Source organism: Nycticebus coucang, chromosome 7 (assembly GCF_027406575.1).
Source record: "Nycticebus coucang isolate mNycCou1 chromosome 7, mNycCou1.pri, whole genome shotgun sequence".
Classification (NCBI taxonomy): domain Eukaryota; kingdom Metazoa; phylum Chordata; class Mammalia; order Primates; family Lorisidae; genus Nycticebus; species Nycticebus coucang.
Genome location: NC_069786.1, coordinates 64,603,509 through 64,631,193, shown reverse-complemented (window position 1 = coordinate 64,631,193; position 27,685 = coordinate 64,603,509). Strand labels below are relative to the sequence as shown.

The 27,685-nt window shown below is 41.9% G+C and overlaps 1 protein-coding gene across 2 annotated transcripts in view; it reads right to left on the bottom strand.

Annotated features, from left to right (window-relative positions):
- CERS6 (ceramide synthase 6) overlaps positions 1–16,516 on the bottom strand; it is a 303,806-nt gene extending 287,290 nt beyond the window's left edge. Inside the window, exon 1 of one of the 2 annotated variants that reach the window (XM_053597456.1) lies at positions 16,025–16,516. In XM_053597456.1, coding sequence (XP_053453431.1) covers positions 16,025–16,194 — 170 coding nt within the window. In that variant the 5' untranslated portion in view covers positions 16,195–16,516. The remainder of the gene's footprint in view (positions 1–16,024) is intronic. The other variant, XM_053597457.1, reaches the window with a different exon arrangement.
- Positions 16,517–27,685: the final 11,169 nt, after the last annotated feature.

Below are 27,685 nucleotides of genomic sequence, written 5' to 3'. Positions count from 1 at the left end.
TCCTTTGAGGACAGATGCACATTCAAGTCCTCAAGGGTGATATGTCATATAATATCTGCGGTTTACTTTGCATGGTACACAAAAAAAGAAAAATAGGATAAACATTTTAATAATCCTTGACCTATGGTAGTGAGAACAAAAGTTCTCCTGGCATTTTTTTAGGTTTTTCCATATTTGATCATTTTCATAAAGGTAAAAAAATATGAATACATTCCATCCTACAGGTATAAGAACATAATGCTTCCCTAAGCAGAAAGGCCTGGGGAGATGATGTGAGAACTGGGAAGAAGTGCAAGGTGGCCCCTCAGCTGTACTGAAGAACTGTCGGAACTATAATCTAGTTCTTGATCTAAAGCCTTCCTCTCTTGACTTCTAACTTCATTGTTACTGCTGAATCTTGGTTATTACTTGCTTCCTTGTTGAAAGGAAATGTTTCTACCATCAGAATAGCTTAATCATAAGGTAACCGTTCTGACAATAAATTAGGAGGAAACCCCATGCTAGGAGAGACATCCTTCATTCATGATTTCTTGCACAAGTTAATAACATTTAATATACTTATCATTAACTTTTACTTATTGTAAAAGAACATAACAAAATAGTCTCCATTCCTGTTAGCTAATAACCCTAAGGCAAAATAGATAGCTTCGTCTATTGAGAAAAAGCCAACACCCACTATGACTCGTTTAATGGTGACTCATCATGAGATTTTAAGCCAGGGTTCTATGCTCACCTTTGTGCATACTCAGCAGAGCATCAGTATCTATGCTCAGACTCTCACACACTCTCTCTCCCCCTCCTCCACAAATCTGAACACCGGGCCTCAGCACCAAAAATACTGTGTTTAGCTTTACCTGCCAAGATAAATATAATCTGCTGTCAATACCCAAAATGTATCGACATATGCTATTTACTTTAGCAGCATCCTTACTTTTTAGGTTGGCTTTTTAAATGGGGTGGCAAGAAGTTTCTAGCAGCTAAGTGCATCCCAATTAGCAAAGCTTTAGAGAATTTGAAAGTACTGAAATTCCTTAGATTTGACTCTTGAGTAAAGGATTAGACATTAGCTGGAAAATGGAATTGGAGTTTGATGAAAAAAAAGGCTACCCAGGTTTGGTTCTGCTTTTAATGCAACATTTTTGTCTCATCATCGACTCTGAAAAAGGGGGAAAGTGCATGCCAATCAACTCTTGTTTTAAAATCGTGGAACTCAATAACTCAAATGTATTTCCTTTTGTTAAAATCAGAAAAATAGTTGAAAGCCATGAAGTTATCTTTGAAAACAGAGAGAAAATTCATTCCATGTTATTTATTACATATTTTTTAAACATTAAGGCATTCAAATTAGCAAAAGTTTAGATGAAAGCTCTTATTAACTATCCTTCTAAGGCAATTTGCTCCAAACTCACTATCGCCCTGGGAAATATGAGTAGTAATAGAACAGCTGGTAACCAGGGCTCAGGGCCAAAGGTAGGGAGATTTTCCCTTCCCCATCAGGGGATTCCTTTTAGGCAGGAGACTTTGGATTTAAAGACAGTGGGTTCTGAGTAAGAGGGGAAGTAAAATGATATGGCTGCACCAAGTTAGGCAAATAGGATCAGTAGTCAAAGGAGTGACAAGTCTCAGTCCTAAATTGTTAACTAGTTGCTCTCTACCCAGCTTGACACTGTGCAGGAGTGGACCCTCTGGGGAGGGAGGGGGACACAGCCCAGATACTGACCCTGGCAAGCCTGCTTGCCTTCTTAGAGACCCATAGCCAAGCCTGCCTCAGAGGAGCTGGACTCTCCTAGCACTTCCCTCATTAAACTCTAGGCTATAGTTCACTGGCATGTTTATTTCAGGAGCCTAGTTCTTTCAAATAAACCATACCGAACACTAGCAAAAGTAAGCTTCACACATTATAAAACTCAACAAAATCATGACCATAAAACACACACACACACACACACACACAAAACCACTTGACTGCCCGAACCCGCCTTAGCAATGCCGTCTGGTTAACATCTACCACCTGCATATCTATTTCTGTTCTCTCCCCAGTCCCTTTACAATTCTGCACGCAGCCATTTAAGAGTGGGAGCTTAACAAACCAGACTTCTCACACACTTGGCGAAAGCAGAAGGAACCACAAAAAAGCTCATGGTCTCAGTAACACAGGCAGGCTGAGGAGGAGCTGGCACGCTGAGAACTGGCCCTGGGTATCTGCAGAACAAGTTCTGCCCTCGGGAGCTCCAGCCCACACTTAATTGGAAGCCCTTTGATCACTTGTTTTAAAAGCCATAGAATGTGGTACACAGACTATGGGGGCAGACAACATGCCTCAAACACCCGGGAAGGTTCTTCTCACAAACACCCTAAGCCACCCTTAGAGAGCCAGAGTAAAAATGCCCCTGGGTGGTGAAGAAAATGGGTTTAATAAGGTGAGCAATTAAGGGAGGGTGATTAACTCTTTGGGTTTTCCCTGGACTGAGACATTCCCTGGGTCAGTCTCAGATAATCCAGGATGAGATGGTCTCTCGGCCATGGCACTGCCTGGGCTTCCACAGCAGACAGGCTCTGTGGACCTGAGCGGATGGTGGACAGCAGTCGCTTTATCCCTCTGGGCTCAGCATCTTGACATGTATTTTTATAAAATGGAAGAGGGAGCAGTGTCTTTATCTTTGCCAGTATTTCTCTGAGTGTGATCTTCAGATCATCTCTGCCCTAAAACAGTGAGTGTCTGGCAGTGGTATTCCAAGCCAAGGGTGACAGACAGGGGAGGCAGGAGCCACGTATGCTGGGAGGGAGGGGGAGGGAGGAGAAGTATTTTACCACTTCTATCAATTCTTTGTTTAGAATTGGCTTTACGGGGTACTAATAAAAAGTAGACCAACTTTCAGTTAATTTTATTATCTTTTAAAAATTCTCTACAGATAATATACCCCCATAGTTCACACACCCAGGGCAGACCCCACCCCCAACTCCCACCTCACTATGGTACACCCCTGGTGTCTGACTCATGAAAGACTTATATTTTTGAATGAATAAGTTTCAATTTCCTTTTTAAGTAGAAAGTCTACAGCTCTATTAAACTATGACTAAATTAAAATGGAGGCCGTTTTTGGTAATTTGTTGTCCCATAGCATTGTGGTTTCATCTATGCCTTTCTTCCTCATTTAAAAGGCAAACCCACCACAGATGTTATATTTGCTCACCCTACGATGCCTCTCTCAAAGCCCTAAAAAAATGATCAGCTTTGCTAAATTATTTAAATGCTAACTACTTACAAATTATATTTAAACTATGCAGAGTTGGAAACATGCCTCTAGTTGAAAGCAGGTGCTAATTCCTTCTGAACCAATTTGGTCAGGCTAGGCGGCCACACTCACACCAGTGGGAGTTCGAATATGGGACTGCAGATTTATTTCTCCCAAAGGAAAAAAAAATACACGAATGTATTATTTTAGCTAATTTTGAATGTTTACATTTTCCTTAATATGATCTTAATGACACTATTATAGTATGAATTTCTGTTTTTCTTAAGGATCAAATTAAGATAATCCCCTAGGCTTAAAATTCTAAAAGAAATCCATAAATTTCAGGCTCTAAGCTTTCCTATCTCAGTAGTGGACAAGGCCCAGTCTTCACTGAGCTGCTGGAGTTGTTTTCTGCCAGCCATCACTGGAAGAATCAGAATCTTCCTGGGAGGAAAAAGAAAAGACAGAGAAGAGGAAAACTAGTACGAAAAGTAAAACTCAAACAACTGCACCGGCAACCCTAACCAGTGACAATAAGAGTCTATCATACAGGAATGTAAATGTCTGTGATATCAGGTTAATGCCAGTAAAGGGTTTCAAATGCCAGGGTAGAGTTTTGACATCAAAGTAAGGCCTATAAAGTCTCATTTCTAGAAATAAGAGTTTCTACAAACAGAAGGTGACGTTGAGTGCACACGTGTGTGCACCTGAAGACCAAGTGGTCTCTACTTCACTGAGCTAGGCATGCCCCAAATACAATATAGATATTATCTCATTTAATCCTCACAACAACTGGTAAGTTCCTGATGGAACGTGAGCTTGAGAGGTTAAGTAATGTGGAACGAGACCAGTAACTAACAATTGGCAGGTCCAGAATGCAGCCTAGGTCTTAAATCAACGCAAACGCCAAAGCTGATGTCTGCCATTACAGAGGTTGAAGACCCAACCAATCTTCCTTTGAGACTATGTGCAATAAAAAAAGACCATCAGGGCCAGACAGGGGTGGGAGGTACATGGGGATTATTTGCATAAGGCCTGCTCCTTCACTGAAACACGGCTGCCTTAGACAACTCAAGCCGGAAGGAGACCATCTTTCCTAGGCTTTCTCCACAGGCACAGAAGCCACAGTAGTGGCCGAGCCCTCAGCGGCACACAGCAGCCCATCACTTGTTTAACACCCCCCCCCTTAGGAATGGTTTCCTGCCACCAAAATCAGGTCCCCACCATACAACCCACATCGCTAAGAGTTGAGAAGAAAAGGCTTGGAAGCATTTTCCTCCCCAAACAGGCCAGTGCTGCAAGATTGGGGCTTTGAGGCTTGTCTAAAACTCTAAATATTTACTCTTCAAAAGAACAAATAAATCTTCCAATTCCACACTCAAATATATAAACAGTCCCTACTGCTTCCACAAGCCACACCCCCACTCCTCCACATCCCCCCGCACAGTTTGTCACATTACTGAATGTTATTTCTGAAGTAAGTACTAAATACTATACTCTGGTAAAAATTACTTTCTACTTTCTTAAAAATTACTTTCTGTATTTTTAAGAATCAGTTTTTATTGAATCCCCTTTAAATGCATTTTCACAAAATGCTCCACTATTGCAAAGAAGACATATTTCCTATATAACAACCGGAGACACCAAAGTTCAGAGAGTAGGTTGTCTACTACTGCATAGCTGATAAAAAACAGCATTTGGATTGAAACCTAGGTTCCACAATCTTTCTCATATCCCATCCATTGTCCTTTTAATTCTAATTAGGAATATACATTTCTAATTAAATGCAATAAATGTGCAAAGCAGGAACATAATTTAAACACACTGTCACCATGAAGCCTGCCAATGCACTCAAAGACACACACACACCCACTGCCACACAGAGCCCTGTTAGTCTCCCAATCTCCATAATGTCTAAATGACTGATGGCTTCTTTCTCAATTTTCCTTCACTCAAGCTATTGTGTCCAGAACTGCCACTCTAAGTAAACCACCAAGTCTTTATTCTGCTTTGAAATGGTGATCTATTAAAACAAGATCTACAAAGCCACTTAGACCAGCTGGCAGCGTTTACTCTGACAGTTGCCAACTGTGTCCCTGGACAAGCTTTTGGATGGTTTTCTTAATCCTCTCCTCCACTCCTCGCTCAAGCTGTGTTTCTCTTCTCTCAAGACCTCCCAGCATCTTTAAAGGATCTGTACCAAGGACAACAGGAAAGCAGAGAGGGAGGTATAGAGGAAATGAAAGGAAGAAAGAAACTATGATCTTAATCACAGCTTCAGGACAGCAACAATAGCTTTGTCACCTGAAAACCTCAGAGATAAGATGTGACATTTCTGTAGACAATGGCAAGTTACAAACAAATGTTATTCCTAGATCACTGTGGGAAAAAGGTTACCTAGTAAAGGAATGTACCTTTCCTGCTAAAAACCACTTGTGTATCTCCAACCCCACCTGCCAAAAACCAGCCACATAGTCCTAGTCTGAATTAATAAAAGCAAAAGTAGGAAAAGCTAGCAGCAGTGGCCCAAGAGAAGTCCATTCTTGAAGGTCAGTCGCCAGGAACAGAAAGCTCTCCTTTACAAAATACCTCAATTATTCTCGTGGATCAGTTATAGGAGGTAGCATTTTATATAATGACAAAACATCAGAATAAACTTCAAAAATGAATGTTCTTACCAGTGCTTACAATCTGATTGTCTTTATAATATACAGTGTTTGAGAAATATCAGCTTCGAGTATTCAGATGTTTAAATAATTTGCTCATAAAATGGAAAGCTAGGGAAGAGGACCAAGTCTGATCTTCACTTACATAGGATATAGCTGTGGCCTAGGCTATTTCCCTTATAAGAATTTTATCCCATTATCCTGGTTTGCTTTAAATGGATTGTGTACTCACCAGGATGCCCTGTCTTTAATCCTAGGGATCCACTGAAACTATGCAAAGTGCTTTTCTAAAGACATTTTGTTCTCTTTTTCTATACATGTCAATTTACTATTATTAAATTGTCATATTAACAAATGGACTTGAAGTAAGTTGTTTGGTTCAAATGCCTCCTAAAAAAAAAAAAAAAAAAACCAGGATACTTAAGAGCTTTTTGGATTTTAAACCTTCACCTCCCACACACCCATCCCAGAAGATTCTGGAAAGAAGAGGGGACCCTCCTAGATCTGAAAATTAGGCATTTAACAACAACAACAAAAGAAAAGCAGTATTTGATGCAACTGAGATTGAGGGGATAAGATGTTTGTTCCTAACTAGAAAAAGGTCAAGCCTAGAAAATGAAGCCAGTTATTTCTAGTAAGTGACATTTTTTAAGTCACTAACCTACAACAGCATTTATTTTCGATTGTGGTAAATACACCTGGCATAAAACTTAGCATGGTAACCACTTTTTAAGTGTACAATTCTATGGTGTTAAGTGTACTCACATGGTTGTGCACCTCCACCTTCCAGGACGCTTTCATCTTGCGAAGCTCAAATGCTGTACTGGCCCCCAGCCCCCAGCAATCATCATTTTACTACCTGTCCGTCTCTATAAATCTGACTGCTCCAGGTACCACGTGTAAGTGGTACCATACATTACTTGTCTTTTGGTGACTGGCTTATTTCACTAAGCATAACATCTTAACGCCTTATCCATGTTGTTGCAAAATTTCTTTCCTTTTTAATGATGAATAATATTCTATTGCATTCTGAATGTTGTGTTCCCCCCTCCCCCAAACTTTATATTTGGAAAACTACCCTGTTTCCCCGAAAATAAGACAGTGTCTTATTTTAAGGTGTGCTCCCAAAGATGTGCTAGGTCTTATTTTCAGGGGATGTCTTATTTTTCCTGTAAGTAGGTCTTATTTTTGGAGGATGTCTTATTTTCGGGGAAACAGGGTAATTACCAGAGAGATGGTGGTAGGAGGTAGGGAAGAGATTAAGTCAGGAGGGCTAGGATTAGTGCCCTTATGGGCCCCAAGAGCTACCTTGCCCCTGATGATATGAGGACACAATAAGAAGGTGCCATCTGTGCCCCAGAAAGTAATCACCAGACAGCAAATCTGCTCGCACCTTGATCTTGGACTTCTCAGCCTCTAGAACTGTAAGCAACACATGTCTGCTATTTGTGAACTTTCAGTCTGTGGTATTTATTACAGCAACCTGAACAGACTGAGACATTTGTATACACCATATTGCTTCTACCTTTTGGTTATTGTGAATAATGCTGCTATGAACACGAGTATACAAATACTTTAAGACTCTGACTTCAATTCTTCTGGGTGTATATCCAGAGGCAGAATTGCTGTGTCTTATGGTAATAATACGTGTAGACATAATAAAGTTCGTGTGCAATTTAACAGTAAATTGCACACGAACTTTATGGACACCTGTATTTTCAGTTTTCCTGAGGAACCGCTACACTGTTTTCCACAGCAGCTTCACCATTTTACAGTCCCAACAACAGGGTAAAGGGACCCAATTTGTCATCATTCTAACCAATACTTGTTATTCCCTGTTGGGTTTGTCTGGAAGCAGCCATCCTATTAGGTATAAGGTGGTATCTCACTGCTGGTGGTGATAGTGGCTGTTTTGTTTTTGTTTTTTGTTTTTTAAGGGACAGGGTCTCTTGCTCTGACACCCAGGGTTGGAGTGCACCAGTGCAATCATAGCTCACTACAGCCTTGAACTCCTGCCTTAAGGAATCCTCCTGCCTCAACCTTGAGAGTAAGTGGGACTACAGGTATGCACCACCACACCCAGCTAATTTTTTAATTTTTTTAAAGAGACAGGATTTTGCTATGTTGCCCAAGCTGGTCACAAACTCTGGGCCTCAAGCAATCCTCCCACCTCGGCTTTCCAAAGTGCTGGGATTACAGGTACGAGCCACGAAATCTGGTTTATATTTCCCCAATGATTAGTCTAGTAAGTCATTTTTAACCAAATTTCAGAAAGATAATTTGAAAGAATGTATGCTCCATCCCTGAGTTTTCCTTCGTAAAAACCCATTGATTCTCCGTGCCTACCTTCCTCCCAGCCCCTTTTCTGCCTCGCTTTCTGTAATAAAGCTTGGATATAATTTATATCATCCTCTTGAATGCATCTCTTCTACTATGTAAAATCTGAAGAGCTTTCTTCCTGATAATGGTTACAGCTTATGAGGGAAAAGTGAGAGACAAAGAAAAAAAAAAAAAAGAGTATGAATAGGTGACCAGAGAAAAAGACCAAGATAAGATCATTCTGCACTTAAAATAAAAATAAACAAAAAAAAAAAAATGAAGGTCACCACTTTCCCACAAGAAAAAGATAAAATTGCATTTCCTCATCCCTATAGGAAAATTTACATGAATTCACACAAAGTGAAATGCCAATGATTAATATTTGAAATAAGTCTATCGTGCATGAGGAATGTAAAAACACGCATTACAATACTTAACATTTCTTTCAAAGTAAAAATTTTTTGGTGGTTTGTATCTGTCAAAAGCACTAAAGTATTTCTCCTTTGGGCTTACAAATGCCACTTCTAGGATGATTTATACTTGGGAAATCATCAAGAATTAAAAGATTTATATATATATATACACACACACACACACTGGAAATAGCCCTAAATGTCCGCAAAAACATCGGGAACAGGTAAGTAAATTATGGTATATCTACAGTGTAGAATAAGGTACAGTCATTGAAAATTCTTCTTAGCCCAGCCCTGGCCAAAAACCAAAAAAAAAAAAAAAGAAAATACTTCTTAGTAAGTTTGGGGCTGCGCCTGTGGCTCAGTCAGTAAGGCGCCGGGCCCCATATACGGAGGGTGGCGAGTTCAAGCCCAGCCCCGGCTGAACTGCAACCAAAAAATAGCTGGGCGTTGTGGCGGGCGCCTGTAGTCCCAGCTACTCGGGAGGCTGAGGCAAGAGAATCGCTTAAGCCCAGGAGTTGGAGGTTGCTGTGAGCCGTGTGACACCACGGCACTCTACCGAGGGCCATAAAGTAAGACTCTTGTCTCTACAAAAAAAAAAAAAAAAAAGAAAATACTTCTTAGTAAGTTTAATTGCATGAAAATGTTCAGATAATATCATTAAATGGCAGATGAATTTATATAAAACAACATAAACAGTATGATATTATGATATTTACTTTTTTTCTTTTTTGAGACAGAGCCATGGCATCATCCTAGCTCACAGCAACTTTGGGGTCAAGAGATCCTCTTGCCTCAACCTCTCAAAAAGCTAGGACTGCAGGTGCCCACCACAACACCTGGCTAGTGTTTTTGTGGTGATGGTGGTGGTTGTTGTTTTGGTTTTTTTCCTTATTTTTAGTAAACACAGGGTCTCATTATCACTTAGGCTAGTCTCAAACTCATGAGCTCAAGCAATCCAACCACCTTGGCCTTTAAAGTGCTAGGATTACAGGCAGGAACTGCCACACCCGGCCATGACATTTACTTTAAAACAGAAGATCACCAAAATTATCAGATCAAGACACTAAATTCCAAATGCCTACATTGCTATTTTATGTCATGTAAAGTTAAGGGCATTTCCTAAATTCTCAATCCTTAGTTTTAACTGTAAAATTGGGTAAGAATTAGTATCTACCTCCAGGACCTAATGAGGAATTAAATAAACTATGTAAAGGAATAAGGTTATTAGAAAATAAATATTAGTTAGTGCTATTATTTTCAAAATTTTTTAAATTATTAATTAAAAATGAGTGAGACTCTGTCTCTACAAAAAAAAAAATAAAAAAAATAAAAATGATTGTCATTCACAAAAGTCAAATATCAAACAAAATAGATAGAAAACACTAAGTGGAAGCTTCGGACCATGCGCCCCAGACATATAAGCATTCATAGCATCACTAATGAGATTCCCCAAAAAGACGCTGCAAGAATCACTCTTTTGTGTGCCATAGCAAAGGTGTTTGCAGCAGTCAATTAGAGATTATGGCGACACTCACAAAGAAGGAGACAAAGAAATCACTTAAAAAGGATGCGGAAGAGAAAGCAAAGAATAAAATCTTCAGAATAAAGAGTCTCAGGGCATCACTAATACTGAAGGATCTCTGTACTAGAAGAGGCAATCTTGTTTACTTTTTTAAAAAGAGAAAGAAAGAAAAAATGGTTTGTAAAATACATAAAGTAGCATAGCTAGTTACTAGCAAACAAAATCTGGAACCCCAATATCTCGACTCAAAAATGTTTAAGAAATTAACTGATGAAAAAAAGATGGGAGGGGGGACCAATAAAATGTTGAGAGACTGGACTTGGAAAGAAATAAATAGAAAATCTGGTTTCATCTGGTGATACAGGAAGAAATCTAAGTACATGCAACAAACATTTGAAAGCTTCAATATATAACAGGGACCAAGATTCTAGTGCTCATCAACAAGGTTTAATCACATGAATAAACTACACAAGGAAGGCTGGGGGTGGTGGCTCAACACCAGTAATCCTACTATTTGGGGAGGCTGAGGTGGGTGGACTGCTTGGGGCCAGAAGTTTAAGATCAGCCTGAGCAATATAGTGAAAACTCATCTCTACAAAGAAACATTTTTTTTTTCAATTAGCTCGGTGTGGTGTTGCACACCCATTGCCCCTGCTACTTGGGAGGCTGAGGGAGGATGGCTCAAGCCCAGGAGTTGGAAACTGAAGTGAGCTATGATACCACCACTGCACTCTAATCCAGGTGACAAAGCAAAACACTGTCTCAAAAATAACTAACGTATTTATAACATAACATAACATCACCTCACATCACATCATAACATAACATACAGGAGGAAAGCCTGAGGAAGGTGCAGTGCTGTCTCACAAAGCCTTGGGACTGGTATAATGACTGAAGAAATTCACCTGAAACTCCATTTTCCCTCCCCTGCCACCTCCTCCCCAACACAAAAGACCAACCATTTCTGAAATAACTTACAAACTAGGAATCCAGGAGAAAACTATCCACCCCAGTCCATAGAGAATTCAGTAATTTCCAATAGAAAAGTCATAAGTGAACTCAGGGTATTACTTTCATAATCCTTCATGACGTTAAATCCGTATAATTTAAAGTTATCTCCCCTACCTTCCCTGCCTCCTAAGTTATACTGCCCGTTAAGAGTAACATTATGCCTTTTCCTCACAAATCAACCTATTACAAATAGCCTAACTCCTGCACTCCGTAAATGCAGACCTTTTATTTTGCTGGATGAGAAAGTTGGACTAAAGTTCTGCAAATAATCATCCCTTTGATTTTAGGTTGTTTTCCAATGAAACATCCACTGTAGTTCAATTTTCCAAGCCCAGTCAGAAACCTGTTGTATTGGAACCCAACTCTTACCTTGAATGCTGGTCTTCAGCAAAGCAGGTATCCATAGTTTTCATCTGCATCAATCACATCATCATTTAACAAGCTAAATAAGGCACATGTATAGAGTTTGATGTCCAGCACTGACTGGATGAGAAAAACCACGTCTATATGCAACTTGTTCAAAAAAACTCTTTTAAAATATATCTGAGGTTATCAATCTCTTCATTATAAGGTACATTAAGGGAACATCTAGGAACAAATTCATTAAGTAATGAACCTCCCCTTTTCCCTGGCAGTCATTCACTCTTTCTTTCCACCTAACCGCTACGAACACATTCTCATTCTCTGCACCCCTCATCCTTGCTCCCCTTCTTTTATGACACGTTGTTCCTTCAAGGTTTGGGGGCAGCAAATCATGGGCTAAATGAGCCAAGCCATAGTGTTTGGTGCCAGCCTTCTGAAGGATAACACTCCTCACTGACCTTGGCATTTTAAAATCATCACAAGAGGTTTCACCTTTTGGGTTTCACCTTTAAGGGGTCTTCAAAAAGGGAGCAATTGCTTTCTCAACAGAATCTTCTTTGTTGGTTATTCTGAAATATTGTAACATTTTGGAGCACAAATGGTAACAACCCAATTGGTTCTCTTGACTCAAAATACAACTGAAAAATACAATAAACAAAACTATTGACTAGAATACTTTTATGGGGAAAAAAACTCTTTATTCTTACAAGATTTAGTTCTGCCTGCCATAACAATTACTTTTAGCCTGCTTCAAAGTTTCATGGGATAATAATTAGTACGCTTCAAATACAGAAGACCCAGGCTCAGTGCCATAGCTCAGTGGCCGGCCACATACACTGGGAATGGCGGGTTCAAACCCGGCCCAGGCCAGCTAAACAACAATGAAAACTACAACAAAAAATAGCCAAGTAGTCCCAGCTACTTGGGAGGCTGAGGCAAGAGAATCACTTAAGCCCAAGAGTTTGAGGTTGCTGTGAGCTGCACCACTTCAGCACTTTACCGAGGGCCACACAGTGAGACTCTGTCTCAAAAAAAAAAAAAAAAAAAAAAAGCCACATACAGAAGACCCACAAGAATCAGAGAATTAGGGTGAAAGCAACCTGAGATTACACAAGTCATTCACTTCTCTGTATAAACAACAAAGTAAGCAGAAATAAATCAGGAGGCTGCCCCAGTGAGAGGTAAGTTTTGACTAGAATTTGAACATTCTGATTCCCAATCATTTATTGTTGCATCTCTCTCCTAAAGCCACAGGGAAGAAAATGCATTAAAGTTACCATTTGTAACAATTACTCAAAGAATTTTTATTTTGAAACAGCGATTTAGCAGAAATTCCACATTTATGAATACCACAGCAAAACACATTTTTGAAAAAGTGCAGTTGGAAGAAGCACTTATTAAAATTCCCGGGAATGCCTTACTGAGCCTAAATAAGCATTAAGTCAAGAAAATTCATCAAACAGATGATAATGCTATGTTATTAAATAATATTTTGTTCTTTGTCAGTAAGTCGACAACATAATATAATGGTACACACTATAATTTTCATTCTAAGAGAAGCCATCCAGTTGTTTTGTTTTTTTTTTTAAACAACAGATATTTCACTCTGTCAGTTAAATGGCATCTACAGTGGCCCTTTCTCATCTCTACCCAGAGTTAAGTGCAGTATAAAGATTATGCTAAAAACCACCAAGCTTTGGGCTATTCAGAGACTCAGCCAAAGTCACTGACCTTAGGCCGTCCCATTTTCACCCAGCCATGCTGGGCTTCCATATTGCTCCCCATATGCTGCTCTAAAGTGGCATGTTCTGGCTACCAAGGCCTCCACAGTCAGCACCTAACACGGAGGGTGAAAACTAAATAATGATCGGCCTGTTCAGCTGAGCTCAGCCCAGTCCAGTCAATCCTTTAGTGTTTCTCTTTGCAGACTGTGGTACACAACTTCAGGAGAAAGCATTCAAATTCATAATTTAAGCCTCTACTTAAGGCTTTACTGACCTCTTTTAGTATAAAATAAAAATCTTAGATAATCAGGTATTTCGTACATACACTCTCAGCTTTAAAATACATGACAGTAGAAGCATAAAAGGAATAGAATCTGAAAGGAATTGTTCCTTTCACACAAGCATTTCCATTGACAAAGGGATTCACAACAGCCTTCTTTAAATCATGTTATACATATGGAATAATGGAAAAGAATATTTATACAGAAAATGTTAGACGGGCCCTAAAAGTGAGTCCTATCAGCGAGAACAATATTGGCTGGTTCAGTTATATCGATTCAGGCCCCCGATGGGTGTTATTAAGAGAAGGATTACAGATTGCTTCCGAGAATCTGTCCTTTAGGCTTGACAAGGGGAGAAACATGTAGAACTTCTCACTCTGGAGTAAGTGTACCCTGGGATTTTTGGAGACCTGGCAGATTCTGAATGGTTGATAAAGACTGAGCCGTCACTACCATAGAAAGAAAGTCAGTACCACCCTGTGGTATATGTGCCATACTGGATTATTCCTCTCAACATTAACCAAAAACCTCCACTTTCCGTATAGGCCATTTAATCTCTTCCACTTGGATCAATGACCTGAAGGAAACTGACCAACTTTGTACATATCAATGTAAAGACATCTGCTGGGCTGACAGTTGAAAGCAGCTGACTTCTTTGTGTAAATTGTAAATCAAGTCATGGGATTACGCAAAGGCAGAAAACACGTTCAGGAAGAGGGAAAATGAACTTCCAGTTTTCAACTATTACATGAGTGTTTCAGTTTTTTAAACGGCAGAGTCTAACGATCTCCATTCTCTAATGTAGTAGATTAATGTTTTTTCAATGTAATGAATAGCCTGCCATCAGCATAGAGTAGAAGGATGTCAGGAAAATGCCACTTTCTGCATAGAGGTCATGCTTTTGTTCTCCAACATACAAGACTGCACATCTCTTTCAAACGCAGTAGCTGTATAAATGTGAGCACAGACAGAGTTTATGAGAAGGCATTTTGAAATTGCAAGCAGATCCCCCACTACGTGTCAACACAGAGCAACCTACTGTTCCTGAGAGCCTGCTTGCCTTTGGAGAGACTGCAAGAGTAGACAGGAGCTTACATTTTCTCTAAGTAAAGATATGCTCTAGAAGTAACTTTAAACACACCCACTTTTTTCAGAGTAAGTCTCAGCACTGGGTAGACCAAGACATATCTGCACTGTCTCCACATTATTTTAAAATAGAAGTCTTTTCCTTTGTGTGTGTCAATTTCTGCATGTGACCAGCTCATTTTGTCTCAAGTAACAATATTGACCATTGAAAAATACACCTTCCTCAAACAAAAAATACTTTTTGTTTCTGTGAAGGTTTTTTGCCATTTCCAGTTGCAAAGGCACAAAGACACCTTCTGCCTCCCTCAGTAGTGGCTTTAGTCAAGCAGAACAGCAAACTTAGATAACAGACACCAAACCAAAGTGAGGTAGGCAGGGAAGAGGTGGAGGGAAGTGAGAAATGAGATTGAAACTCTACTTTGTGATCTAAGAAATTCAGCCTTTTCTGAGCATTAGGTGCGGGGAGAGGCGGGTAAAGAGAGGGGAAGATGATGTTTTCTATTGCAAAAAAGTGTGTGCTGCAGTCCTGGTTTTTTCTTTCAACAGCACCCAGAGAATGCTTGGCAAGCAAAATCTAATTAAATGTCTAAAATTGATTCATGTGAATAACACAAGTTTCCGTGTGCCACCCAAGACATCCAACCAAATCCAGGAACTATACAATTATACAACAATTCTTCAAATTTTTGAGTGTTCTGGTCCCCCCCACACACACACCCAAAAAGTTTATGATTATTCCCAGGACACAGCTGTTGATTTAATATCACCATTTAGCAAGATGTGCACCCATCCTGTCATCCTCTTTTAAAGAAGCCGCTAACGACCGGAGAGCTATTGTCACCTACGCCCCAGGACAGTGTGCCTGATACTCAGTGTCAAGGATGGAAACCAAACAGCGACCACGAACCCGGGAGTCCCTGGCTTCTTCTGAAGCTCAGTCACTACAGTCTGCAAGTGTGCCCGGTTCTCCCTCCCGGCCGCGCGTCCGGAACGTTCCCGGCTGTCAGGTGGGTGGCGGCGAGCCTCGGCCGGGAAGCCCTGCCCGGCAGCGGGGCGCGTCGCACGGGTGGACACGGACGAGCCCCGCGGCGGCCCCCGCTCACCTTTGTTCGCCCGCCCGCCCGCCCGCCCGAGGAGCAGCGGAGGCGACCCTAACGCTCCGCGGCTCCTTCCCGGCACCCGGGAGGATATCCGCAGGCCAACCAGACCCTCGGTGGCTCCCGCAAAGCCAGCCGGAGTAGGGGTCAGCAACCCTTCCCCGAACACAAAGGTGGGGAGGCGTGAACGCGAGCGCGGGGGGTGCGGGGGCGTGCGCCACAGAGCACGCGAGTGTGCGTGTGCGCGCGAGTGTGTGCGCGCGTGTGTGCAGGGGGAGGGGAGGAGTGCCCCAGCCCGCTCACCTCTCGAAGAGGAGCCGCACCATGAAGATGCAGAAGGCCACGGGGAAAGCCAGGTAGAGGTCTTCGGCTTGCGGGAAGGTGGCTTCCTCCGTGTTCTTCAGGTCCGCCCAGGTGACATTGTGCGGTAGCCAAAATCTCTCGTTCCAGAACCAGGCTAAGATCCCTGCCATCTTGCTTTGTCCACTCCTGTCCCGTGGATTCCGCGGCCCGCCGAGCTCTCCGCCGCGCTGGGCGCACGGCTGGCCCCGAGCCTGTGCCGCCTCCGCTCTCGCCCGCCGCCGCCGCTTCCTCCGCGGCCGCTGCTCTCCAAGGCTCGCGGCGAGCCCCGGTGATCTCCTCCCTCTGGCCGCGCTCGGGAAAGGGGCCGCCTCGCCCGTCACATGGCAGCCCGGGCCTCTCGCCCTGATTGGCTGGTGGTCGCGTCAAGCACCCAGGCACACGCGGCCAGTCACCCACGCCCGGAGGGCAGGGCGCCCCCGCTGCGCCCTGGGCGCCGGGCCCCTGCTCCGGGCAGTGCTCTCTGGCTCTGCGTTCGCCGCGCTCCCGCGTGTGCGCTGAGGACAGCGTCCTGGATCCGGCCCCCCGAATCCGCCCTTGTCTCCCGCTTGCTCGCACATGCTCAGAACGCTGGCTCCTGCCCCGCCGGGGTTTTCAGACCTCTTCCCGTGCGCCCAGAAGCGGTGGGGAGCCAGGTAGGGGCGAAGCTCAGCTTGAGAACCCGCCCTGCACAGCGAGAGGACAGCAAAAGTAGTGGGCGCCAAGAGCAAAGGAGGAAGAAGTAGGAATGAAAGGGTCTTTAACTCCAGGCTTGGAGAAGAGCAAAAATCAGGAACTGAGGCAGGATGGTGTGGGAAGAGCCTCTGCCTCAGCCCCACGCCTGCCTCTCGCCCGCACTAACCTGCCAGTGCCTCATCAAAGCGGCTACCCCGAGGAACGAGGCCCTCTGTTTTGATTTATGGGGTGGTACGTTACATTGGGCACTTAATTGCCATTTGGTCACTAATTGCTATTTGATGATGACAGCAACTGCAGCACTCAGTAAAACCGCTCCCTCCACTCAGGTCTCTGAAAATGGTGCTAGACCACATTTTGGCTTTACAGATCAAAGAGAACCCCAGCTCTGCCACTTGACAGGCTCATTCTTTCTGCCTTTTGGATCAGAAACCGTTAAGGTAGTAGTCCTGTGAGGCCTAACCCAGGCACCTCCCTCCCTCCCATCTTACAGGTCCCCACTGAGGCAGGAACCGCATGTGGTTACTTCAGTGGCCCTTGTAGACCTGGCTCCAGGCCATGTTTTCCCTGATTTTTCTCACAATGACTCACTTTCTTCATGGTTCCGCCAGTCAGTTCTACTGGATCTTTCCAGAGCTCAGGTACACATACACACATAGTTTCTTTACTCTTCCTTCCCTTACAGTTACCACCTTCTTTTCACTTCTTTCCTTTAAAGCAAAACTCTGAAGAGTAGTCTTATACTGTTGCTTCCAATTTCTCTCCCCTTGTTCTCCTTTGAACTTCCATTTGGGTTATTTTCCTTCTCCACATCACTGAAACTGCTCGGGGTTACCAATGCTATTCATGCTGCTAAGCAGAAAGGTCAACTCTTGCCTTCTGGAAGCTGCTGACACTGGGCAGCTTAAACAGTAGAATGTATTTCTCTGGGTTCTGAAGGCTGAGAAGTCCAAGATCAAGATGGTGGCAGATCCAGTCAGCTGAAGATCCTCTTCCTAGGTTGCAGACAGCTGTGGGTTTTTGTTGTTGTTGTTATAACATCACATGGCAGAGAACAAAGAGAGAGGAAGCAAACTCTCTTACATCTCTCATGAGGGCACTGATCCCATTCCTGAGGGCTCTATACTTATGAGCTAATAATCTCCTGAAGGCTCCATCTCCACATACCATCACATCGGAATTAGGGTTTAAGCATGTGAACTTTGGGAGAACACAGCATTCAGTTCATAGGAGTTCTTGCACGGTTGTTGAGGTCCTGGCTCTTGAAACATTCTTCCCTGGCTTCCAGAAACCACATGTCTTCCTCCTCCATAATCACTTCTGCTCAGTCTCCCTCTCAGTGACTCCTCACCGTCCTAACCCAGAAAAGTTGGAGTGGCCTCTAAGGCAGTCTTCTGCTCTCATTTACTTGGGAATTTTATACAGTCCTGTGGCTTTTAATGACATCTGTGTGGCCTTCAATAGCACACTAATGGCTCCCACATTTATATCTCTGTCCGTGAACTTTCCCCGACTGTCTGACTCCTAAATCCACTGTCAATTTAACAATCCCACTTGGATGTCTAAAAGCCAAACTACTAATGACCAAACTATTAATCTTCCCCCTAAAATCTCTTCCTCCTGTAGTCTTGGCTCAGGCCAAAAACGCGGGGTCATATTTTCCCCTTCTCTCTTTCTCTCATGCCTCTGTTTTTATCCATCACCAATCTCGTCAGCACCAGTTTTGAGCCATAATCTTACCATCTTTCACCATGTCTGCTGCCATCTTAGTACAAGCATCCGGCATTTCTCACCTGTGTCACCCTAGTAACCTCTTATGTCTCAGTTTCAATGCTTGTCCCTCTCTACTTAGCTAGAATGATCATGTTTAAAAATGAGTCACATCACTGCTGTGATGAAGGCCCAGCTTCAGCCTCATTGTTCCCCACATGGAACCAAAGTCATTACAGTGTGCCATTTGGCTACACGTAAACTCTGACTCAGCAACTCAGTACTCTCCCTTACTCTGCTTCAGGCACGCCCGGCCTCTTGTCCTTCCTGGGACACACCAGACGTGAGTTACAGCCTTTGCACTTGGTTTTCTCCATCCCTAGAACTCTTTCCCACAGATATCCATGTCTGCTCTTTCCTGAATGTCACTCTCTCGGGGTAAAGTCTTCCCTGGCCATCCTAGTTAATCTACAACACCCACTCTTCCTCCTCCACAGCATTTATCCCCATAGCCAAATATATATTTTACTTATGTCTTTTTTAGTCTTCCCCCAACACACATAAAATGTGTGTCTATTTTATGTACTTTTCTATCCCCAGCATGTAAAGCAGTGCCCAAACACGTAGTAGGTACTCAGTAAATGACTGAATTAATTAGTGAACATTACTCCAACCTCAAAAAAAAAACATCTTCTCTAGAAGAGGATAAAGTCTGGATAATTGTGCTAGTGTTCACAGATCCATGCTACACTCATGGGAAGAATAGTGTGGGCGTAAAGAAGAGATGGTCAGTTCTGGATTGGGGGAGGGGAGGAGTCATCGAAGTGAGCCTTCCTCAGTGACCAGATGTCACCATCCTGACTCCCAACACTGTGGCCAGCTGTTCGGTGTTACTGGACATCTTATTAAAGTAAGATGCATTGGCCACACCTGCATTCTTATAGGCCACAGAAAGGAGGTTTGTTGAGGCTTCTCACCACCTTTGAGGCCAAAGGTCATGTCTGGGTGGAGCTTAGCCTCTGGACCCACCAGACCCTCTCCTCAGCGGCCCCTAGTTTCCTGTGTTACTCCCTTCTGTGTGACCCGACAGTATCTTGCATCCTGTCCTAGGTCTTCTATACTGTCCAGCAGCCCCTTCTCCATCCCCGAGCATGCACAGTAGTTGGTGAGTGAGTTAATGCACTTGGGGCCTGAAATTTTATCCTGGGCGATGGAAAGTGGTGGATACAATTTTACTCCTTTCCCTCCCCTTCCCCTCAGACACACACAGTAGCTTCAATCGTCTCTCGGAAAATATCCTATGATGCAAACCAATCTGCTTATTTTAAGGTTGGGCCCACTGAGAACTCACCCCCTTCATATTTCCTCTCCTTTTTCTCTGTCTCACCCCTGGCCCTTTTCCCTCATTCTTGCATCCCTGAAACTACACTTCCTGGGAACTTCTCTCTTTTTTTTTTTTTTTCTAGAAAAGCCAAAAGCCAAACTAGCAGGAAAGCAAAAGACAGTGTTGCTCTCCCATTGACGACCTTGAGAAGGCACTGGGATTTCAGGAACATTTTGATGTCTGAGTTTTGTTGACCAGTAGAAGGAGAATTTAGTGCTTTAGGAGAATTTAGTGTGAATCTCGGTGTTTCTTCATCTATGAGAGCATGTGAACACCCTCCTGTGCAAGTTGTGTGCCAGTAATACCTGTCTCGCCTCTGTCACCTGTCAGGAGGTTCATATAAGAAATATGTGGGGAAGAGCTCGTAAACTATTCACCTGTGTATAGTATAGCAAACATCTACTCTCTTATCTGTCTACCAAAACCAGTGGCCCCTTCTCACCACCCTTCATCCAAATGATTACCCTAGAAAAATAATAGAGGGAAATATTATTGCACGTCTGACCACGTTTTATTGGTCCAGGACAGGCTGTTGGCCCAAGATAAAAATTAAAGGCTGTCTTCTGGGATTGGGGATTGGGTAAATGCAGTCTTCCTCTGGACACTTGGATTCAAGGATTCAAACTCAGAGGCTGTTGTCCCCCTGTTTCATGATACAGCTAAGAAAAACAAAAACTGGGCAGGCACGGTGGCTCATGCCTATAATCCCAGCACTCTGGGAGGCCAAGGCAGGTGGATTGCTTGAGCTCAGGAGTTCGACACCAGCCTGAGCCAGAGCGAGACCTCGTCTTGAAAAAAATAGCTAGGTGTTGTGGTGGGCACCTGTCCCAAGTAGCTGGGACTTACTTGGGAGGCTGAGGCAAGAGACTCACTTAAGCCCAAGAGTTGGAGGTTGCTGTGAGCTGTGACAGCACAGCACTCTACCAAGGGTGACGAAGTGAGACTGTGTCTCAAAACAAAAAAAAAAAAAAGAAAGAAAGAAAAGAAAAGTAAAAACTAGTCTGCAAAAAGAGAAGGATAAAGCAGCCTTGTAGAGTTAAGGCAAGAGACAGGTAGAATGTCCTGTTGGCTTTGGAGCCTCATCTTTAGGTTCTATGAAAAAGTCTTATATCTTCTATTTTAATCCCCAAAGTCCAGCTATTCAAGAGATTCTCTAAGAGACAAGTCTTGAACACCATGCTGAGCTCAGCACCGGTCCCTAGGGAAGTGTTGGTCACAGGAAGCACAGCACCTCCCAAGAAAGCCCCTTTATCCCTGTACAGAAAAGGCTTCTAACTATTTCCCTAGGAAACCAAAGTACAATTTGTGCATCAGACAAATATATAACCCAGCAGGAAAGTGGATAGTTGATTGGTAAATAGAAGAGACAAGATGGGAAAAAGTTTTGTTGGTGGGAGGTGACACTAGCTGCACTGCATGTTAAGAACGCATGCTTTGTTTCCTGAATATAAAACATCATCTGAGAATACATCCTTTTTTCCCAAACAACTGGACAATGTAACAAAGGCGAACTTTCTCTCTCATTCTCAGGTACACACCCAGGTCTTAATGCTTCCACATGCATTTGAGTTCGAAGTGTAAAAAATCTCTACTTCTTGGGAGCAGAACGGCCAGACGTTTAGATGAATTTTCACTGTAAGTTGCATGACACAACATTATAACCCTTGTTCTACAAAAAGAACACAAAATCTATTTGGGGAGCAAGATGTACCCACAGGAAAAGCCAGATAGCAGTACACACCGGCTCCACTCAAGATGGCCCTCAGCGGTCTGACAAGCGCTTGAGTCGTGCCAATAACGAGGGCTCCCTGCTCAAAGGAGAAAGGACACATTCTGTTTTGAAGAGGTCAGGAACTTCAAGGAGAGGCAGGGAAATGGAATCAGACTTTGAAGCGTGAGTAAGATTTGTAAAGTGCTGAGCAAAGATAAAAAAGTGAGGAGGATTTGCTGAGGAACAATAAACAAAACATCGTTGAGACTGCAGATTACAAAGAGCCTTGGGCAGGAGGTAAAGGCCTATTTTTGCTTGTTTAGTGAAAACTGTATTTTATTTATGATTATAACATAAGCAGTTCTATAGCATGATACCTGGTACATAACACACACTCAACTATTGTAGGTTTTAAATACACGAATGTATAAAAGTAAACTTATTTGTTGCTTAAATCCTGGGATAGTGCAAAACGTAAGCACCAACTGAAACACGTGATTCATTAATTTTAAAGGAACCCTGTTCTCACTGGGACTAAGATGGAGAAATGGCTCAGCTTTATTTCTGCACTTGTTCCTCGTGAATATAACACATTCCTGCCATGGTTGACAAAATGTGTCTTAAATCTAAACTTGTTTTTAGTTTCTAGGTATTAGTCCCTTGGGTTTTCATTTATACAGTTTTAGGAGGGAATGGGGTAGGTGTGGTTTGGGCAAGAAAAAGGCAGCAGTCTCTCCCCCCACGCACACCCCTCAGGATGCAAATCACCACAACAGTACACAAAACTCAACATTTCCTGCCAAATTAAGGAAATGAGGATTTAACTCACAGCACTGGAGTTAGTTTGAGTAAAGTCCTACAACCCGAATGGGAATTGAATGCACGTTATTAGCTGGAAGTTCTCCAACAGGACCAGCCCCCTCCATCTTTACAGTCATTCTCACCACCTGAAGAGCTGCCTTCTGCCTTCACAGTTCCTACCTCTGGAAAACCTTTTGTAATACTGGTAGCCATCAATTATTCTGGTATTCCTAGCTAAACCAAATAACTGGCTGGATTTTTTTGTCTTCTCTGTAATAATCAGAATCGATTTAAATGCTAATGTTCCCCTCACAGCTTCCGTTCACTCACTAATGTTGTGTCAGAAGCCCATTAAAAATTTAAGCAGGCCCAATGTATTGCAAAACTACCAAAGAAGAGGGAGAAACAACCAGGTTATTTGACTGTGGGCTATCCAAGTAGGGATGACATTCAGCTTGTAACTTTATTACTCACTTATAACTTTATAAATATGTTCAACCTCCCGCTAGCTATAATCAATCATGTTGGCATTTTCTAAATATACACAGAGAATAGCATTAGAAGGCAGGTATCTTAGTCTGTTTTCTGCTGCTGTCACAGAATAGCACAAACTGGGTAATTTATAAAGAAAAAAGTTCAATTGGCTCATGGTTATGGAAACTGGGAAGTCCAAGAGCGTGATGCTGGCATCTGGTGAGGTTCCTCCCATGGCCGAAGACATCACATGGCCAGCAGGTGTACATGAAAGACAGAGAGAGAAATGGCGCTGAACTTACCCTTTTTTTATTAGAAACCCAATCCCACAGTACCAGTCTACTCTGGAGATAACAGCACAAATCTCTTTATGAGGGCAGAGCCCACATGCCTACTCTTCCCTTAAAGGTCTTACCTCTTAATACTGTCATAATGGCAATTAAATTTCAAGCACTTGACATTTGGGGGGGAAACATTCAAACAGTAACAAGGTACCGTCTTTATTAGCCACGAAGCTTAAATTCTCCTTTCCATTCTACAAAGGTTTTTGTAATCAAAGAGAAACAGTAACGTTCACATTGTCAAATAAGAGTATGCCTATTATAGAATGCTTTGAGATTCACTACAGAGTCATCAGTTAACTTCTTATTATTTTTTTAAGTAACAAAAAATAGACAACTAATATTAATAAATAAGAGTGGAAGAATGCTCTTTTATGCAGCAGAGAAAGAGAAGCTGAAGCAAGGATGAGCATGATAGCGGGGATGGAAAGAGGTTTCAGAAGCCTGTGCAGAATCGTGATTGCTCATGATGTTTTTCCCACAAAGGCACCGTCAACATCTTAAACACAAACTGCTTAGAACCAGTGACATTTTGTGGAAACTTGTAAAGAGACCGAGTTTTGATACAAACAGCTTATAAAAACAAGCAAGCCAGAAAATGTAAGCTGAAGAAAATTTGAGAAATCTTGGTGATGGAGTTTTAATCTCAGGAAACTAAGAAACTAAATTGGAGCCGCCGTAAAGAGCAGGTGTGATCCATGGGGACAGCTATATTCCAGTCAGCCTGGGAACTGTAGAAGAACCTAGAGAAGAAAAACTTGTTGGGAGACCTGACAGGTGTGTTCCAATTTTGGAAGAATTGTCAGGAATGTGATTTGACTTGATCTGTGTAGATCCAGAGGCAGCACTTAGAAAAATTTGACAACTTGTTGGCATCCTTGAAAGGCTACTTTTATCTTCATAGAAGAAATGTGCAAAGCTGGCTAAAAAGCAATCAGCAGCCTCAGTAAGCAGTGAACTTGCTATCATGAGAAGTGTTGGGGCAGAGGAGGTCTGCCTGTTAGAAAGGTCCTGTCTGAACCTGACTTGGAAATAGTTGTCATCTAAGATCCCTTTAATGTTTTGGAGTTAATGTAAAATCTTCTTATATCCCATGGAAAGAAGGGGAGGAATACAAAACAGAATTGGATGTGCCCTGAGGAGCTTCATCAGTTGGAGGAAAACATATGCCGTAATACTTTCCTTTTCCATGTGCCCACAATGTGGAAATTTTTGAAGCTGTCATATTCAGCGATTTCATTCTAGGGATACTTTTTTCTACTCAGATACTTTGCATTAATCATCTCCAAAAGGAGAACAATGAAAGCCTAAAGGAAAAATGAAATCATACAAGGATGCTTGATAAATAAAAGAGATTATAGGAAAAAAAAAAAGATTATAGGGAGCAGTACAAAGGAATTCTATTAAACTATTATTTGTTTGTCATCTGAAGGTAACTGAAATGAATCATTCTAATAATGAGGTTGAAATTATGATTTTAAAATTATTTCATAGCCTTATATAGTGTCATCTTACAAATGACTTAACGGAATTTAGGTTCGTAGGAGATCTTCAGGTAATTTTCAACAATTTATTTTAGCATACTCTTATGTCTTTAGAAAATACTAATATTCTTAAGTAGATAGCTTTAAAACAAACTTAGAGTTTGGGGTGAGAACTGAGAAATATCTGTATCAGTCAGAATAGGTGCTATTGTGCTGCAATAATGAAAAAAAAGCAAACTTTCGATGACTTGATGTGAGGAAAGATTATTTCTCATTCATATTCTATGTCCAATATGAAAGAACAGATATTTTTAATCAATCAGAAATTCAATCCATTAGAGATTCAGGGTAGAAAATAACTCTCTCTCAAGATGCACTTTCGTGATTACCATTGTAGGAAAAAGAAATGTGATACATCACCTGCTACTGCTTTAAGCTCTTACCCATGAGTGCCTTGCTTCCAGTGCTTACCTTCTAGTAAGTCACATGGCATGGTCCAACTTCAAAGTGAGACGTGGATGTTCAAACCAAGAATTCTCAATTTAAAGGATTCATTTTCTTGGTGTAGTGGTTATAATGGTTGAAAGCTTAAAGCCTCAGGTCAAATGTCTGTGTTTGGAGAAAGGGTCACTATTCATTAGTTATGTGAGCATTCATAAGTAACAAACTCTGTGCCTCATTTTCCGTTTAAAGAGGTACAAGGAGAACATCAGCTACCCCATAGGGTGGTTGTAAGTTTTAAATAAGATAATGGATATATAAAGCAATACCTGGCGCGTGGTCAGTGTTTAATAAAAAGCATCTTCAGTCATGTTAATGGTGAGAGGGAAAGGAACAGAGAGGTGCGGAGATGTGGAAGAGGAGGAGGAGGAGGAATTATGTTTTCACCTGCAAAACTGGGACTGTAATATCGTAGGATGAACTTCAGTCTCACAATTTATTCATACATTCAATAAATAGTTGCAAATCCCAAGGCCACAGGGCTAAGCATAACATGGTGTACAAAAGAGATACGTTGCTGTTTGGGGCTTTATAGACCAAGAGGAGGCATATAAGAAGGTAAGTGACTTAGATGAAAGCACCCCTGTTTTTAAGGTGTCAGAGTGCATTATGCCTACTGTTTTGTGCTCAAATCACCTTGCCATCCCTATGTCTGTCTCTAGGCCTCAGACTGCTTGTCTTTTCATACTAAATGCTTACCCTGGCCTTTCAGAACCTTTGTCTGTAAGCCTAGATCCCCAGCATATCACATTTCTTTGCTTTGTACACATGGCCCAGCTTCTCACCCTGTTCTGCTGCTAATGCAAACCAAAGTGTTGAACACTAGGCAATCCACTAATACTCTAGGACCTCTTCTGTCTGTCCTTAAGTGCTACTGTCGCAGAAGGTAGAGGAAACAGGAAGGAAGTTAAAAAGGGGGGGGGGAGATAAAGGAAAGGAAAAGCTGGTCAGAAGCGTGCTTGAAAATTAGAAAGAGAAATTTAAAAAGCCAAATTTAAAAAATCACTTCTTGCTTCACCCTGTATCAAGTCCTGCAGTGTCCCAAGGGCCGTATCAGAATATGATGCCCACTGCCTGCTGGACCTATAGGAAAAAAATGTACATATATATATATGCTGGTCAACGTGGCTCACACCTGTAATCTCAGCATTCTGGGAGGCCAAGGCAGGCACATCACCTGAGTTCACAAATTTGAGACCAGCTTGAGCTACATGGAGAGCCCATCTCTAAAAATAGCTGGGCCTTGTGGCGGGCACCTGTAGTCCCAATTACCCAGGAGGCTGAGGCAAGAGAATCACTTAAGCCCAAGAATTTGAGGTTGCTATGAGCTCTAATGCCTTGGCACTCTACCGAGGGTGACAAAGTAAGATGCTGTCTCAAAAAAAAAAAAATATATATATATATATACACACACCCACACACATATACACACACAAAAATACATAAATCAAAAGACTTAGGCCACTGGTTATATTGGCATTAACTCTTATTTGTCAGCTTCCCTCCCTTATACTTGGGACATTTTTGTGTGCTGATTTAATAGTGGGAAGTTAGACTTCAGATATCACTCTCTACTGAGACCCAGTACTAGATCAGCTGACTCTGTTCTTCCTTTCCCTCAACAGTTAATAGAGTTCAAGTTCATTCTCTTGTGTAGATCCAAGGACAGTAAAACCTCAAATGTAACTTTCCTTTGTAACAATTGTGCACTGTTAATGTTGCCTTCAGAAGTGCACCTAAGGCACTTGTTCATGTCCAAGTTGACTTGGTTCATGTCCAAGTCTACAATCCTGATTACTTTATTTGGCAGTCATTAACATATATTAAATTAGTCCCTATATGGTCAAATTTGGAAAGCACATATAATTTTAAAAGTCTTTCCTCTAAAATTAAAAAACATACCCTGTTTCCCCAAAAATAAGACATCCTCCGAAAATAAGACCTACTTACAGGAAAGATAAGACGTCCCCTGAAAATAAGACCTAGCGCATCTTTGGAAGCACACCTTAAAATAAGACACACTGTCTTATTTTCAGGGAAACAGGGTATCATCCTATACAATAACCAAACATCAGCCCACGTTCATTGTTAAATTAAATTCAATGCCACATAGATGCTTAGATAGTAGAATTACATCATAAATATTTCAAAGAATTAATTGACCTCATTTAATTGAATCTAAGACCCATAAACTGTAATACCTTCTGCCACCCTAATTGCATGTGATGTTGTGAGCAATCAAGTTCATGTGATGGATGTGTCTAGGCTGAGATGTTCTATTTGTCTTACATTTTTATGATCTCTAAATTTGCTTAAACTTTAAAATGCAATTAAAATACAACATAATCAGGATTTAGGAAAAAGGAGCTTTAAAAATTCTACACAGATGTGGGTTATTAGATTTAGGCACTCTGAATTCACCAGCTACATAGTATTTTTCAGAAGACCTCCCCAGTGATTGCCACAGAAATTATTAACAAAAATCCAGAGGCCCTGGAGCTTTTTAAATGCTTAAGAATGATT